General features: G+C 53.1%; 1 protein-coding gene across 2 annotated transcripts in view; it reads right to left on the bottom strand.

The window, feature by feature from the left end:
- The window catches only part of SLC29A4 (solute carrier family 29 member 4), a 40,386-nt gene that overhangs the window by 9,187 nt on the left and 14,570 nt on the right, over positions 1-16,629 (bottom strand). For both annotated transcript variants that reach the window (XM_074965157.1, XM_074965155.1), the window contains exons 2-7: positions 8,959-9,131; positions 6,351-6,482; positions 5,303-5,416; positions 4,278-4,406; positions 2,586-2,660; positions 102-367 (exon numbers count right to left, since the gene is read on the bottom strand). In XM_074965157.1, coding sequence (XP_074821258.1) covers positions 102-367; positions 2,586-2,660; positions 4,278-4,406; positions 5,303-5,416; positions 6,351-6,482; positions 8,959-9,121 — 879 coding nt within the window. In that variant the 5' untranslated portion in view covers positions 9,122-9,131. The remainder of the gene's footprint in view (positions 1-101; positions 368-2,585; positions 2,661-4,277; positions 4,407-5,302; positions 5,417-6,350; positions 6,483-8,958; positions 9,132-16,629) is intronic.

A 16,629-nucleotide genomic window follows, 5' to 3' on the forward strand; every position in this document is an offset into this window, starting at 1 on the left:
CAGGCCAGCAGCTGGAGGCCCAGGTCAGAGGCAGCAGAATCCCAGCGGCATCTAAAAGCCCCTGGCACACCCGCCCACGTAGCACAGAAAGGGAGACTTACGAATCTGATGTCCTCTGCAGTGACATCGTGGTGAACCCTGTATCCGGTGCTGTGGTCTGGGACCCCTTTGCCCCCAGGTGCGCCCTGCCGGGAGCAGGCGGTGTAGTGCCGGACGAAATGGGTGCGCTTCACCAGCAGGTGGAGAATGAAGCACATGAGCTCTATGCCGATGGAGATGAAGAAGAAGATGATGGTGTTCTCCTTCTCATCCGACAGGAGGAGTTTGGTGAAAATGCGGCTGAGGGAGATGATGACCCCCGCAGTGCCTGAGAGGAAGAGAGCAAAAGCAGGCCCGTTGGCACAGGGGGTCCAGGGACAGCAGGCAGCTCAATGGCCGGGGCTGCAGAGACATTCTGGACCGGGTTTGAAACCCAGGTTCTCTGTCCTGACAAGGACAGAACCCAAGATGTGACTCGGTGGCCAGGCCGGGCCAGTGTTGGCCTGGCCCCAGAGAGGGGCACTCACGTGTAGTGAGTGGGCTGGTGTGTGCTGGGTGAACTGAGAACAGATGTGAGCCACAGGCTACTCTGTGAGCCGAGATGATTTCTGTCAGTAAAGCTGATTCCCTAGTACTTCCCCCAGCAACACAGAACAGGCACCCAGTCCTGGCCCTGTTTGCTTTGGAGTTAGCGGCGGTGGGGGAAAGTGAGCGGAGAGGCCACTTTCCCCTCACTGCAGGTATCTCCCTGACAAAGGGGTGAAGCGCAGGAACTGTTTGTTCTCTCTCCCTGCTCTGAGACAGCTCATCTACTGCTGGGGGAAATACAGGGGAATCGGCTCACCCCACACATACCTGGCGCTGCCCCCTCGGCTGGCAGCCCCTGGCAATGCTCGTGCTTTGCTCTCTTGAGTGTTAGCAGCCGCACACACGCAGAGCAAAGGGAAAGAGCATCAGATAGGCCCATGCACCCCTCTGCCAGGCGGCGTATTTCCCCGAACAACCCAGGAGCTAGCACTAGGCAGAGTTACAATGCCAGGCTTTTCATGCCACTCCGTGTAACTGGAAGGGACAGCCCAACAGAGTGCTGTTCATTCCCCCAGCCCATGGGAGGGGGCAGCCTTTCTTTCTGGCCCGCATGCCCACTGTAATTACAGTTTTTCTCTGCCTGGCGTAGGGCCAGCTGGCCACTGACGGATGAAAACACCAACCAAAGACCAACGAATTCCCCCTTCAGGGCGTCAGTCAAAATATCAGTGAGAGCACTCCAGCTGTCGCCAGCTGGTGCATGTGCCAATGGTAGGTGGTGAGCGTGCCCACCACCTGCCAGTGTGTGCCAAGGCCAAATCCATTACCCTGGATTATCAGGAAAAGACTAAAGCCTATTCTGGACAGCAGCACCTGAGGAGTGAGCAGCATGCTGGTCAGTTTCCAGCGAGCCATCTCCGGGAGCAGGGCTGGAGACTGAGAGATTGCTGGGCTGGGCCAACGTCTGCTGGCAGTGGGGGAGAACTAAAGAAGGCTCGGCTAATAATGAATGAAGGCCTTTGCTGTGTACATTGAAAGATGGGCTGCAATCTAATTGGGATGGAGGTCACCCCTACCCGTACCCCAGGTCACGGTAGAGACTCTCTTCTGCTCGCTGTAAAATGCCCTGGGACATGAGTGTGCTGTCTGCATGCTGCTCGTGCTGCCCTCCCCTCTACAGAGCCAGAGAGCCGTAGAAACAGGGGGGTACATCTACACTGTAACACGGACTGCAGCACATTTAGACATACCCGAGCTAGCCACCAACCGCAATGGAGCACAGGCTTCAGCGTGGGCTAGTCACCCGAGTAAGTGGCCCGGGTCCCAGGCGGGCTTGTCCAGGCCGCACCGAAGTCCAGGCCACCACAGCTTCACAGCTATGAGCTCTCAGGTGAGCTAGACTCAAGCTAGCTCAGGTATCTCTACAGACGCTGCAGTCACACCTCTGACCTCCGCGCAGCCATACCCCGTGTGTGCGACTTTGCTCGGGGCGTAAGTTACCAGATTGCTAAGGTGGGCTCCAGCTAGGCCTCTTAGCGTGGAGAAGTCACATCTCTCAGCAGCATCTTCCCCAAGAACCTGACCTCGTGGTGGATGGAACATTGCAACCCGCCTCTGCCTAGGTCTACGCTGTCAGCTAGGGATGATCCCAGCTCCCGCAGCCAAACCCGTGTGAGCTCGAGAGCATGGGAAGCCACCCCAAGCACAAACCACCTGAACCCTGTGGGTGTGTACTCAGGGTGGCCAGCACAGTACCTTGATGAGAGCTAGCATGAGTACGTCTGCGCGAGCTGGGAATCACATCTGAGCTCCAAGCGGAGACGTAGCCTCCGTGTCAAGCTGGGAGTCTTTATTACATGTGCCAACTAATGATTACATCTAGGAGAATGGGCCAACTAAGGACGCACTGGCCAATGTGCCAGCCAGCAGCTGGCTAATGAGCCTATTATCTAATCAGAACTGCGAGTAGCTTTGCCGGCTAGCAGGCTTTAAGAATCCAGGGTGAGGAGGATACTCACTCTCGCCAGTCATCACCCCTTGGGTGTACCGCTTGGGCAACATCCCGGTGTAGCCGTAGAAACTGGATTGCTGCACTTAAAGAGAGAGGCGCACCGAAAAAAGAGAGGAGAAGAGGTATTATTCCCTACCCACAATTCCGCGGGGATCTAGCCCAAATATATTGCTGGGAGTCCTGCCTAGGTCCCTGGAGCTGCTGAACCAGGAGAAGTTGGCGCAGTTTCCTATCTAAAGTTCTGATTCAAGAAAGCACATGCTTAACTTTAAGTTCATTGTAGCAGGTCTAAGTGCTTTCATGAATCAGAACCGCCTTCTTCACTCTTGCCGACGCGATAAGAAAACAATACTGTGGAAAGGCACCAGCTCTCGGTCCTGGATACCTCCGGCGCATGAGAGCCCTAGGTACTAAAAGCCAAACTGTAACAGGTGTCGGGGGTGGGTGGGGTGTGAGGGTGCAGGCTGCACAGCCTGACTCTGGCTGTTTACAGATGTGAAGCATCACACGAACGACTCGTGTTCCAGAGTGTTAACCAGCATCATAAAGAAAATCATAGAAAGGCTGTAAACACACCTGGGCTAGCTGGTGCTAATGAGCTGCGGAAGGCTGGGTTTTTATGGGATGAAATATGGTAGGCCAATAAAAATCACCCACCTGGGGATTGCCCTGGGATTAACAAGTCCTGCTGCCCAGCAGCTGCATGGGGCCCTGGAATTTCATTATTCCAAAGCATTCAGTCACAAGAGAAAAGGCTTTGGTTAGCACAGCAACAACTGGACTTGATGGCTTTTGGGTTATTAATATTTTCAAAATGAACCAGAAACTCAGCAGCTGGAACAGCAAGCAGGGATTCAAAAAGCATAAATGTGCCTCCTTAGCTCAAAAACGGGCACTTCACAGAGCCCAAAATGGGAGGGGGGAACCCACCCCCACTTTTTTCACCAAACAAGAGGTCGGTTTCAATTCACGTTCTTTTCTATCTCATCTATCTGCCTGGTACTCGGATGCCCCACCCCATCAGCGCTTCCCAACAGAACTAACAAACCAGCCAGGCCAGCTGGCCAAGCAAGGAGCAGCCACCGCTATGCTGACTTACCCCAGCTTGGGATCTGGCCCCACTGACTGCAATTGACGTGGCGATGCTAGAGATGCGTGTTTGATTGATGATGGGCTGAGTGGGTATGGAGTTTGGTATTTGGGGGTTCCAGGAGAAGCTGAAAGCCCCACAGGCCATCAGGTAGCACTTTATGCAAATCAGTGTATTTTATGCAAATATATGCCATTTTATGCAAATCAGATAGCTCCTAGTTTGCGCTGGCAGGTGTGCATGCTGCTTTATGTGCTATGGGTTACGGGGTGTTCCCGGGATCTGAGAAGCGCAGATGTAAGCGGCTGAACAGATCTACTTCAGAAGAAGAGTGGGGAGATAGTTCTGGGAGCGGGGATCTGGAGTTTTAGGCAGCAGCAGGTGGCCCATCAGGGGCTGCAAACCGCTGAGTTATACGGACCCAACAGAAATGTCAGAAAATTTGTTCCTGATTTTCCCTGCAAGAAAATAGGATCTTTGAGGGGAAGAGCAGTTTCCCCCTTCCAGATACTCCCCTCTCTATTTTCAAGCAGGCCTTGTACTCTGAAACAAGACCCTGCTCTCCCCAAAACCACCTGGCCTGTCCTCCTTGCGCCAGTCTTCACATACCTGTGCAGCCGAAGGCCACGACCCCTACGGCTATCAGGTTGATAGCATACGCTTGCCTGTGGGTGAAGAGCTCCAACCAGACATCGCAGATACCGACGAAGAGAAGGGGACCCAGAGCGAACAGGTATCCTGCAGCGAACAAGACGGACACCGGCGTCAAGGGGCAGAAAGCAGAGCTGGAAGCAAGCCTTTGGACTGGCTTGGGACAGCGATGTGATGAGCTCGGCAGCCTGTGGAATCCCAGGGAAACCCCACTGGGCCAAGCGTCCGAGCAACTACTACTGCGTGGAGCAGCCTGGAGAGAGAGTGCGTCCCTGCACTGAGGCGGAGATGGAGTTACAGAGCAGATGAACAAGGGGCCAGAGAAACCCCCCGTTTCTTTCCATCTACGCCAAGATGGCTTTAGTTATTTAACTGCTTATGGGGTGGAATAGAAGCCTAGGCATCGCCCTGTAGGTTCCTCATGATGTTTGAGTTTCTAGGCAGCCAGATGTTTGGGTGTCCAAATGTCTGCCTGATCGTATTTCTGGTGTCTAGCTAATGGTGTGTCAGTCTGCGTGGCTGGAAGTTTGGGTGTTTACACTGGATGCTGGGCTAAATCTAAGTGATTGGGTGGCCTGAGGCTTGGGCGAATGGAATGTGCTTATATGGCTTTGTACATGACCGGCCCAGATCTCCCAACCCCCTTCCCCCTGGAAACTGAACAGAACGTATCTGCACACATAACACGCATCTTGTCTTCACTGCTGGGAGATCAGGCAGGGAGCAGAAGTGACACTCCGGTGCCCTGAAGGGGCCAAGGATGGGCAATGATATCTCAGTGCTTGCAGGCTTTTTCCAGGTCAGTTGGTGGAGAGGCGCTGGAGACAGGAGTAGAGTCCACCCTTCTGGAAAACGCTAGCCTGACCGCTTGCACCGATGGGACAGGAAAATAGCCACGGAGATATGGTAGCCCCAGAATGCAGGCGGTAGGCTTGGGTCCTGTCTGGATCCCTGGGGCAGGGGAAGGAAATGGAGAGACCTACCCACAGAGATCCTGGTGTGCAGACTCAGCAGCTCCACCAGGGCGTTGTTCAAGATGACGGCTACCAAGGCTACCAGGATGTAGGTGAGGCTCATATCAAACACAATGGAGGTCCCTGCAGGGCAACAGAAGAGGTGAGGTGGTCAGCAATGCTCCAAGAGCCGCGTTGGACTGAGTGTGTTGATTTCAGCAGGGAGCTTTCAAGCTACTGCTGACCACGGGTCTGTGTTGGCACCTTGGTGAACAGAATTTGGGGTCTGGTGGCTGTTCTGTATTTCCTCCAGCCCATCTGTCTGGTTTCTCTGATGGCTGAACCAGGCTCAGGGTTTGGGTAACTCAGCTGTGGCCTCAAAGAACAATTTCAGGGTTGTATTGTCTAGGGATATCCAGGAACAGGAAACATTTTCCAGGCTGTGGAAATAGGCAAGCAGGGCCGGCTGAAATAGAAGGCGGTGGAATGACAGAAAGTGGGGTGAGGGTCTGGGGAGATACCCCGTGGGCAACACAGGAGATGCCACGGGGGCAGCCACTCATTTTGTCTAGTTCCACTTTGCACTCAGGGTACAAACACTGCAGAGTGATACTGCTGTCATTAATCGGGCTACATTTGTGAGTTCAGGCTGCTAGACACCCCATCCAGGAGACATCCAGCACCTGTCAATATCTGCATCCACAAGAACTGGGAGACCCGGCCAAGTCCTATTTCAAAACCAGACCCCCCCGCCAAATACACCGACACTCACTTCGGCAGCCTCTGCCTTTTCAACATCCTAGCACCAGCTTCTAGGATCTCCTGTCACTAAATGGGACTGTGTTTACTATCAGCATTGAACATCAGGGATCCTGACTGCTGGCTTTCAAAGATTACACGTGAATTGGAAATCAGCAGCCTGTCCGGGCTGGTTCCCCTCTGCTTGTCAGACTAGCATTCTCCTGCTAATGAGGACTCCGCCGTGACAGTTTCCATGCTGTGCCCTGGCTCAGTGTGAATGAAATCCAGGGAGCAGGGCCTGGGACACGCCAAACCACCATTGCTGGGAAGGACCCACCTGGATATTTGTGATGCAAATAGTCCACATCTGTGATAAAGCTGTTGTACGGCAGGAGAAATCCAACCCCCGCTAGCAGCATGGCGAAGTAAATCCCATGGTATCGATCCTGCGGCTCGGGGTCTTCTGAGGCTACAGCCGGAACAGGACAGAACAGGTGACAGTTACGCTGATGGGCCTCTTGGAGCCCAACACAGAGTCCTACAGACAGGCTGGGAAAATATCGAGAGGCAACCGATTTACTGTTCACTGAGATGAGGTACCGAACATTCCCAAATGAGGGGCTCTGTCTATGTCTTGCAGCTTTAGTAAAGAATCCCCTTTATACTCATTGCAACTCTCCTCTCCCATGAGACACTGCAGTGCCATTATTCGACTCGATCACCCGCACAGGAATAACCAGGCTAGACCAGTGGTCCGGCGAGGCCGGGATCCTGTCTCTAACAATGGTCAGCATCAGCTGCTTCAGCGGAAGGGGCAAGAAACCCACCTATCGGACATCTGTGTAGCACCAGCCAACGGGGGAAGTATCTTCCTACACACTTGTACGTATGGATCGGTGTACACATGCCTCTGTTCACCTACCTCTAGTTCCCAGCCTTCCTCACCGGGAGCAGAGAGTGAGGTTTTGTTATGGTCCCTGTACTAGGAGAAGTTATTGATCTCTGCAGCTCCACATCTTTTCCCAGAATCATTGACCCCGGCCCAGCCACCCTTCTGCACGTGAAACCCCCCCGGGAAAGAGCAAAGCAGAGATGCCTACTGTTCTCTCAGCTGGGCTCGCAAGGGAACATCTGGGGGCCCCAAAAGAGCAACAGCTATGTTAAATCTCAGCCCTTCCCAAAGGGCCACCTATTGGCCCAGGGGCGAGTGCTCCTCGAGGCCATGGGGGAAAGCAGCTCGCAAGCCCTTACAGGGTCTGAGAGCTCCCAGAGGGATTAAACAGCAGGGTCAGCCTTTTCATTGCAAACTGGAAAGGATGGTATTAATGTCGGATAGCTGTATTGCCGGGTTCCCATAATGTGCCCAACGCCAGGCTCACCTATGGCGCTCCACAAAATAAACACCAGCCTGGCTAAACGGCAGCCTGTGAGTAGAGGCTTTCAACAGTGATCCTGGCAGTATAAGAATACCAGGTCTTTGATGTGCAACGTACTGAAGCAGTCCCATGCCATCCAGCGTACGTTCAGGGAGTGATTGGCAGAGGTACAAACCTAGGGCCAGATCCTCAGCTGGTGCAAGCGCAACTAGCCCCAGTGGAGGTAAGGTAAGGGTCTGTCCTACAGCTGGCACCTGCTCAAGTGACTCAGCCTGTGGGATGTTTGGAGTAAACTCTCGTATAAGATCATCTTGGCCAGGGGAGCGACGGCTCATTAACTGCTTTCCTGTCATCTGGGAACACGCTGCAGTTACGACATGTCAGAGTCTGCACTGTTAAAACACCGGGGATCTGCACAGGGAAGTGGTGATGTGTGTGCCTCTCAAATAGCACAGGCCCCCAGGGTCCCCACTGCCCCCCCGGCATCATACGGAGAGGAGCGAAACCACGGCAGGAGCCACAGAGAGGCCTGGCAGTGAAGGGGGAGTGGTTAAGAGCAGAGGGAGGAGCCACGATAAATCGCACACGTCCTCATCCCAGCCCCAAGAAGGGCCTTTCTTACCCAGCCAGAGGGGCAGAAAGTTAACCCTGCTGGGATGTCAATGCCTGCACGCCTCAAGGGGAGGGCTCAGTAGGAGGGTGGCCAGCCAATAGCCACACAGTTGCTGGCCCAGTCATGCTCCCCTGGCTGGTGAGCAGAGAAGCGTCCTCCGTGCTCCCTCGGACCCACACAGTTGGGGAATTCGCTGGATTCCTTAGCTCCCTGCTTGTTTTGGTGGGTCCTGGCTACAGCGCCCCCAGGCCAGTCCTGGGGATGTGGGAGGGTGTGTGTCACCTCTGTGGGGGTTACAAAGCCACAAAACTTGTTCTCCCCGCACGCTGTTTGCGCCGCAGGAGAGCGTCCGGGCCATGGCGATGGATCAGGGGCTGCCTGGACAACAGCAAGCTCCACTCACAGTAGTTATTCTTAAAGACTGGGCCAAATGGCTCCTGTACACTAAGAACCAGCCCCAGACGCTGGACAAGATTTGAACCAAACCTTCTGGAGGCTTGGGAAAAGTTCCCCGAATGTACCGCTGTTATTATTTCCACCCTGTCCTGTGGTCTCTGTGCTTCTGGGCCTCGTTTGGACCTGAAGCGTTACCACAATGAGGTAATGGCTGCTTGCGGGGTATGTCTGGCCTGGCCAGGAGACCTTGCAAAAAAGCCCACCCCTGTGAGATCTCCCGACCCAAGAAGCCAGGATAATCTGAACACATGGCCAAAGTCTGGGGGGCTGAACCACCCGGCAAAGCAGGGTTTGCCCATGGCTCTGTGATACGTGGAGCGTGGAGCTGGTTGGTGCAGCACTGGCTATGACAAAGCTCTCTCTCCCCACTCCTCTCCCTGCATCCAGGGAGCTGCCTCAGCAGCCTGTCACTGCCATCGCTATGTGCCCCCCTCAGCCCTTCCTCCACGCTCCCTCCTTGCGAGCCAGGAGAGATGCAGCACCCAGCTGCCAAGCCCTACCTGGCTCCATGAAGGTGAGGACTCCCTTGGCCTGATTCCCTTTAGCCTGCAGCTCCTCCTCCTCCAGCTGGTAGCTGTCGAAGCTGAAGCTCATCACCACATTTCCCTCTGGGGTCACCACAGGGCTGATGTCCTTGAAATGATCTCCTCTGACGGAGCCCATTGTGGCTGACCTAAAGCAAGAAAGGGCAGCAACACACCATCAGCTCAGCCCCAGCACGGTCCTCAAGGGATACCCCACAGGGGCTTATTCCCAGTGGGGCCAAGGGCTCAGCTAACGTAATACGTAGGGAAAACATTCAACACACCATGCAAAACAGCAGAGCAGCTAGTGAGGGAAAAGAGCTGTGAGGTCATCTGGCTCTTCCCCCTGACAGAGCCAGAATGACCACAGCATCTCAAGTGCTTTGCCCTGTCTAGTTTTAACTGCCCCAAGCGACGGGGCTCCCACTGCTTTCCCTGGAAGGCCTTAGTGTAATTCACCTCACTGGCAGGACGTCTCTCCTGATAATCAGCCAACATTTCCTTTGCTCAGTCTCATCCCGTTTCTCCTAGTTACACCCCCTGGCATGCACAATAGGCTCCCCGTAGAAAACAACCATGTCCCTCCACCCTGAGTCGCTGCAAAGTGGCACAAGCAGGCCCAAACTAAGAGGTGACTGACGCTAACCTGGTGTAATAACCTGGCCCCCCTCAACACATCCCTAACAGCACGTTAGACACCCTTTGATTCACACCCACTCACTGATGTACACCCACGTTACACATCAGCCCTGGCTCCTTCTCTATTGTCCCTCAGTAACTTTTAGCTCAAACATGCTCAGTTTCTAAGATGTTTCTCCCCCTCGTCTTCCAGCACTGCAACCTCAGCCAGGAGAGGCCAAGAGACAAGCTGGGGCCTTTCCTTCTCATGCGTCCTCAGCACCAATAATACAGATCTTGCCACGGAGGACCATGGGGTTCCCCACGCAGGGACTGGCGTTTTGTTCTGTGTTTGCGGAGCACCTCGCACACAGGTGGCACTGCAGTATGAATACTAAATAATAAAATATGACATGTGAGAGGGAAAGAATCCAGCTTGTCTCTCAGAGTTTGAAGGGCTGGCGGTATGAAATATAGCACGTCTTTCTGAGCCCGTTCAAGCTCTACAGCTAGACAACACCAGGAGAGACCCCCCCATTGGAACCAAGAACTCCATTTTATGAGCTTGAGGCACTTTAAAGATGCCTCCATCACTATCACCGAACTGCTCCTCTGTTGTGCGGTCCGAGGATGAAGGCTGCCAGCTGGCAGGATGGGCTGAGTGTGGATAGTGTTTAGAGAAGGACTCCTAGGCGGGAAGCAATGGAGGGAAAGGAGAACCTCCCAAGAAACCTCATAGAGAATTACATCCGTGTAAGCTCGGTCTCTTCCCTGGTGAAAAAAGCTCTCAGTCTCAGGTGTTGTCTGTGCCCTCTGCCGCTTGACTCTCTGAGCAGGTCTCACACCAGGATCTTCACCAGGACTTCTCCTAGCATGATATAGGCTTCAATTTCCCCAACAGCCAGCACTTCCACATCCTCTGTGAGGGTGACTCGTGCTGGGAGAAGCTGGGCCTGGAGTAGCTGTGAGCTCACCACAGCCGGCGCGATTTCACTGGTCCCTCCAGCGATGTTTGTTGGGAGTGGAGGAGCTATGAGGCTCCCCTTTACTGCAGCAATCTGCATGGCTGTCACAGTGGAAAAAAACCAGAACCAGGCAGGGCATCAAACCGTGCTAGAGAGTGACCAACGCCACAGCTAGGTCGCTGAACCTACAGGGAATGGACAGGGCTGCCTCCACACTAAAGAACTGCGTAACTGCAGCCTGTACCGGTGTGATTCCCACACTAGTCACTCCGTCCCACATGCATACATAAAACTCCTTGGGCACGGCAGGGCCTTGTGGATTGTTGCATCTGTAACACCAGCCGAGCCCGGGTGTCGGCAGACAGGATCGAACCTGGGACTGCTGAAGCTTAGGGCATGAGCCTCTACTGCAAGAGCTAAAAGCCACGTGGCTCTTAGCTAAGGCTGTTGCAGACTCATCAGTCTCTAGCTGGGCTAGGTGCCATTAGAAGGGGACAGCAGGGATGGGTTACACACCTACCCCACAACTCCCAGCACAGCTCCACAGAGCAGCTAGGGTCCATATGCACCTCTCCACATTTTGGGTGCCGCCTTGGCTGCTCTTGGGCAGGTTTGTCAGGTGACAGAGCCGTTGCTCTGGGCTGTTGAGGCCGTCTCTGACGGACTAATTACACCACTGCCGCTGCCACACTACCATGGCTGTCTACACTGGCACTGCACGGTGGGCGTCCAGCTCAGAGCAAGTCCAGCTGCAGCCTGGCATGAAGACCCGTGCACTGTTGTTAGCGATGCTGTGTCTGGATGCAGGGCCTGGCACACATACGCTACAGGGTTCTCCTGCATAGAATGAGGCTAGCAGGGTTCTCCGGTGCTCACGTCCTGGGGACCGTTTCACAAGAACTAGATTGTTTCGTGACCCCACCTTCCCGCCCAGTTCCCCAACCTCCACTGCTTGGGTCTCAAAGGGTTTCATTGTGCAGAACACCAGCGAGGGCTCTGCAGCTTCCGGATGGGCTCTGGGTCTGAGAACCAAGCACCCGAGAGCAGCTTTTTAACAGAGACAGCACGGCTGTCGGGGAAAACTGATACCCGCCCTGTTCCCAAAGGCCAGGAAGACTGTGCTAAGAACCACCATGGCAGAGATCCCATCCTGCTGCCAGAGCCTTTGGACCCTTGCAGCCCAGGTGAAACACCAACAGGCAGGGCTTCTGCATCATTTCTCATAGCAGCTCACGCGAGCAGAAAGTTTGGGACTGGAAGGATGTGCCCAGGTACATTTTCAGCCCAGACCCAGAGCATTGCTCTTAGCAGCTGGCACTGGAGAGGAAAGGTATTCTTAGTGGACCAAATCCTGAGGGCCTTATTGAAGCAAAACCCCACCGAAGCTAATGGGCCTGATCCACCGCAGTCAACGGTGGCTGTAGGTGCTCGGCAACTCAGAGGTTTGGCCTGATGGAAGCTGGGACTGAGTCAAACCTGAGCAAGGCCCCGGGGGATCTGGCCCCAAGTGAGACTGAGTCTCCTAGCGCAGAGACGTCACAGAGGACAGTGCCAGGATCCCACGCACAGGCAAAGGCGCTCTGTAAGGAGTGCAGGTTGGAGACCGCGCACTGGCAGGAGGTTATTTTGTTGCAAGGCCACAAGGAAATGCAATGGCTCCTTCACTCCCACTTGCTCCTTCAAGCACTGCCCGGAGACCTAGCTCAGGGATGGCTATTTCGGCAGAGACCTTTAGGCCTGCCCTCATATAGCCTTGCATTCTTTGCACAGGTGCGTTCCTTCCACAGACACTCCTTAAAGGGGACTGCTTTTCTGTATGCAATTCAGCACCTCGTGTGATGCACCGAAGCGAGCCCCCTCTGGCTGACCTCTTCCTCCGGCAGCTCAGGGTTCTGCCCAAGGCTGCAAAACACATCTTTGCTCCCAGGTCCAGTCACTGTCTCGTCCATCTCGGTAGCTTCTACGGCACTGGCATCAAATGCAAGAGCAGAGACAGCAGCTTTGAGCTGGGCTATCTAGAGAGCTCATCGCAAGCTTTGAGGGGTGGTGTTAAGGTTTATCGCCACTGCAAATCCCTCACTGAAAGCCTCCCAACCCGATAAGCCAGCAGGACGGGGCTGCTGCCACTCAGCAGGGTTTTCACACTGACAGCCAGGGTTTTTTCTGCCTTGGGTGTCAGGGTGACAGCAACAGCTGTCAGGGGTTTGCTTTGGTGCTGGGGCTTTAATGTCCCCATGCCCCTGCTCTGCAGCAGCCTGTCACATGCTCCAGTTTCAAGAAATAAACCTGAGGACTTTTTTTTTAATCCTCCGTTTTGCCAGGGACAACAATATGAAAAAGCTCAACTCAGGAGCCAGACTAGACCAACCAGGGCGGCTTTGGCTCTAGCCCAGGCAGTCAGCTGGGTTAAAGAGGACTTGGGACTGGCCACAAGACGGCATCGCTGGCTGATTAACGACCAAGAGAGAAGTGCCACGGGAGAGGCGATGCTGTCTGTGGTTAGAGCAGCAGGCAGGGTTCTATTCCTGCCTCGGATGCTGACTCACTGTATGCCCTTGGGAGAGTTGTTTAACCTCTGCGCCTCAGTTTACCTTTCTGTAACATGAAGATAATACCTTACTCACAGGCTTTAGAAAATGTTTGTAAAGGCATTTGGCAGCCTCCTCTGAAGGCAAAGGGCAAACTATTGTAACAAACCGGTGGCTCTCCTACAACTTTGTGCTTGACTCTATGCTGTCCATGTGATTAACGAGCACTTCAACAGGGGGAAGAGAACCCAGCGCCTCCTGGTCTGGAAGCACAGGCCCTACCCCTTGAGCTGAAGGAGACTCTCCGCTACCTGTTAGCAGCATAAAAACAGTTCTGCTAGGAGTTGGAGATTCCCATTCCCTCCAATAGAGGGCAGTAGTGTAGATATATAACCTTCCCAGCAGGGCAGGTTGGAAGCCTGGTGTGATGTTTACTGCTCATGCCCCAACTGTCTGAGAGCTCGGTAATTGATGGGACAATAACTTGAGGCTGCTGGAAACTCAGGACATCTCCCCCTTATCCTGGCCCCAGCTGGTACTCTGGATTTCTGGAGCAGGCGCAGGACAGAATCTGGGCTTCTCAGTAGGGGATCCCCAAGCAAATGGCTTTGCAGGAAGACCCAGATTTGCTTGAACTGGCCATAGCTCCACCATTCCCAGGGCTGTAATTTCCAACCCAGATCGGTGGCTCCAAACCCCAAACCTGTGAGCCCAGCAGAGAGCAGCAGGAACTGCTTTAACTGATCCTTACTGTCATGAGGGGCCACTTACAAAGAATCCCTTTAAACTTAACTGGGGCTGTGTCGCAGGGACCTAGCTCTGCCTCTAGGTGGTGCTCTAGCCCACCTCAGGCAGGAACATGCCTCCCAGAGTGGTGAGGTTGTTGGATTTGATTTGTTTTCTGTTGTGGTGAGCACCATGTGTCTGGCTACCACAATGAATGATGGCTCTGAAGAGGGAAAAGTCTACCTGCATATCTGAATCCCAACAGGAACACAGCGATTCCATTAGGGGTCTGATAAATTAAGTCTCCGACCCCACCCCGAGAAGCCTGGCAGGGAAGCTAGAGTTTGCAAAACTCCAAGAGGCTCTTGTGGAATCAGACAGCGCCAGCTGATACCTTGAATATTTGTTCTTAATGCAGCAACAGTTCATGTGTGTAGGTCCTCAGTGCACAGTTCTTCGCATGGTCAAAATCTTTTTAGATGATCCCCTGCTTCATTTCACTCCAAACACAATCAAAGGGTAGATTCTTATTTATAGTTATGTATACTGTATATTACCCCAACTGCCCACTGGATGTCAGTGGTGCTCCACCAAAAAACAGCTTTAGGTACACTCATCGGGGGGGAATAAAATGCTCTTCAAAACAGATGGGGGGGTGGGGATTCAATTTCAATCATTTCCTGTCTCATTATGAGATGTGATGTTTGCTAGGATATAAAGGTTTACATGGAGTCTTAGCCATGATATGCCAAAGAGCCACATATTGGATAAACAGGGATAGAAACCTAATGCCTTAGTTAATTGGGTTGCAGTCCCAATGTCACACAAGCTAATGAAAGTTCTATTGATCCCTTAGAATCTAGTCCTTCCAAACTTTGATCGCTTCCTTGAGCCATAAACATATTTACTTATTCCAGGAACGTGCCATAGCATCCTCTGAATCTGTGTGATAGGCCAGTCGGTACCATTATGCTAATAGCAGAATCCACTGTCTCTGCCTGAGACACGTGTCCTGTTGTTCTTTCAGAGACTAAAGGTCAAAGTAGTAACAACAGGTCCTATACTCCAGCCGCAACCTAAGGGGAATGTGCCCTCTCCAACAAGCAGCCTGGCAATGCAACAAGAGCAAAGCAGCTGAACTACTCAAGGCAACTGCAACCCAAAATTAATCCAAACCGAGCATCTTGATCATGGGCCTGGAATTTTTTGCCTGAACTTCCACTGAATGGAAAGAGGGTGAGGGTGAAAATCTAGCTACCTGCTCCTACCTGGAACAAACGTAGGCCTCATGCACTGGGCCCATGCACTGGACGAAGCTTGCAAGGTTTCGGTTGGCAATATACAGCGACCTTGGAGTGTCACATTTTGAAGAAAATGAAATTACAACAGAAAACTGACCCCTAAGGCTCAGTCACCTTGAAGCACCAGAACTGACTCCTGGTCTGTTTCACAGGTTATTTCTTTAAGTGGGCTCCACTCCCTTTTAAAGGTGGAATAAAACCAGTTGTTGACACTATCTGCTAGGAATCTGCTTACAGAACTGAGTTTGGGATTAGCACCTTTTTGTCTATTGTCAGGTCGGCGCTTTGTTATTCTCTGTGAGAGATGCGAGACCATCCAACAAGGAACAGAGCTTTGACCAGCTCAGACAGGACTGGGAATGAATACAGATCCTTTCTGTGTTATTTTTTGTTGCAAAAGTCATGCTTCATTAACCTTTTGTTAACACCCTTCAGCAGAGTAATATAAGAGCAGCTAAAATTATTAAAACCAAACACAGCAAAAACCACTTACCAAACACCTGATGCTAAAAGAAACAAATCAGATAAGACCAGACAGGAAATGGTCTCGGACCCACTGTAAAGCCTGTTGTAGATTTTTTTAAATAGAAAACCTGTTTGGAGAATAAGCCTATTATAAAAGCCTCTTATCACAACGTAAACTTCTTACTGATTATACTAGACCAATAAAGCTGGGAAGCATGGACAGTACACAGCACAGGAAGGAACCTTTGCTGTTCTGTGGGCAATACAATTCCTTAATAACTCCCGGCCTGATTCTCCACTCTCAGTGGGTTTACACTGGTGTGCATCCATTGACACCAGTGCAGTTACTGCTCACTTACACCACGATGAGCGAGAGAAGAATTGGGCCTCAGGCGAGTGACATCCACAGTCCCTTTTCCAGGCTCAGAACTGAGAGGACTGGGAGGATGAATCAATTCTCATCAGGAAGATTTTTGTGGGTTTTTAAAAATATTTTCAGTAGCAAAAAATATAGTAAATCCTGGGCTGGCTGGGTGTGGACAGTGGCTCCCCTCTAGCAGGTCCAGCTCCCTCTCCTAGGCAGGATTTATTCCTTTATCACTAAAACCAGCCTGGATGGTTAAACCCCAATACTGGGCTCCCCAAAATCGCTGATGCTCTCTGTCCCCAAAGCAACTTCTTCCCTCTCTCTAGCTCCTTCCCTCCTCTGCCATCTCCTAGCCCAGCTGTCCTGCGGCGGCCATTCGGTCCCAAGGTGGGCTCCTTCCAGGGCTGTGAGGATCAGAAAAGCCGGGCCGGAGGGCAGCTAAACCCTGCGGCTCGTTCCGGGCTTTGCGCTCCTGCGGCTGGAAGAAGGGCCCGGCGAGGCGCCGGTCCCATTTCACGCCGTCCACAGCGACAAGGCAAAGGCACCCCTGATTTCTCCACCTTCCAGCTGCGCCCCATTCACCCGCGTGCCGCGAGCCGGGCTCCCTCCCCTGCCTGGGACGCCCCCTCTTGGGGGCGCTGCGCAAACACCCAGGTTGCACGAAGGCAGAGGTCTGA

The sequence above is a fragment of the Natator depressus genome, chromosome 10, assembly GCF_965152275.1.
Source record: "Natator depressus isolate rNatDep1 chromosome 10, rNatDep2.hap1, whole genome shotgun sequence".
NCBI lineage: Eukaryota > Metazoa > Chordata > Testudines > Cheloniidae > Natator > Natator depressus.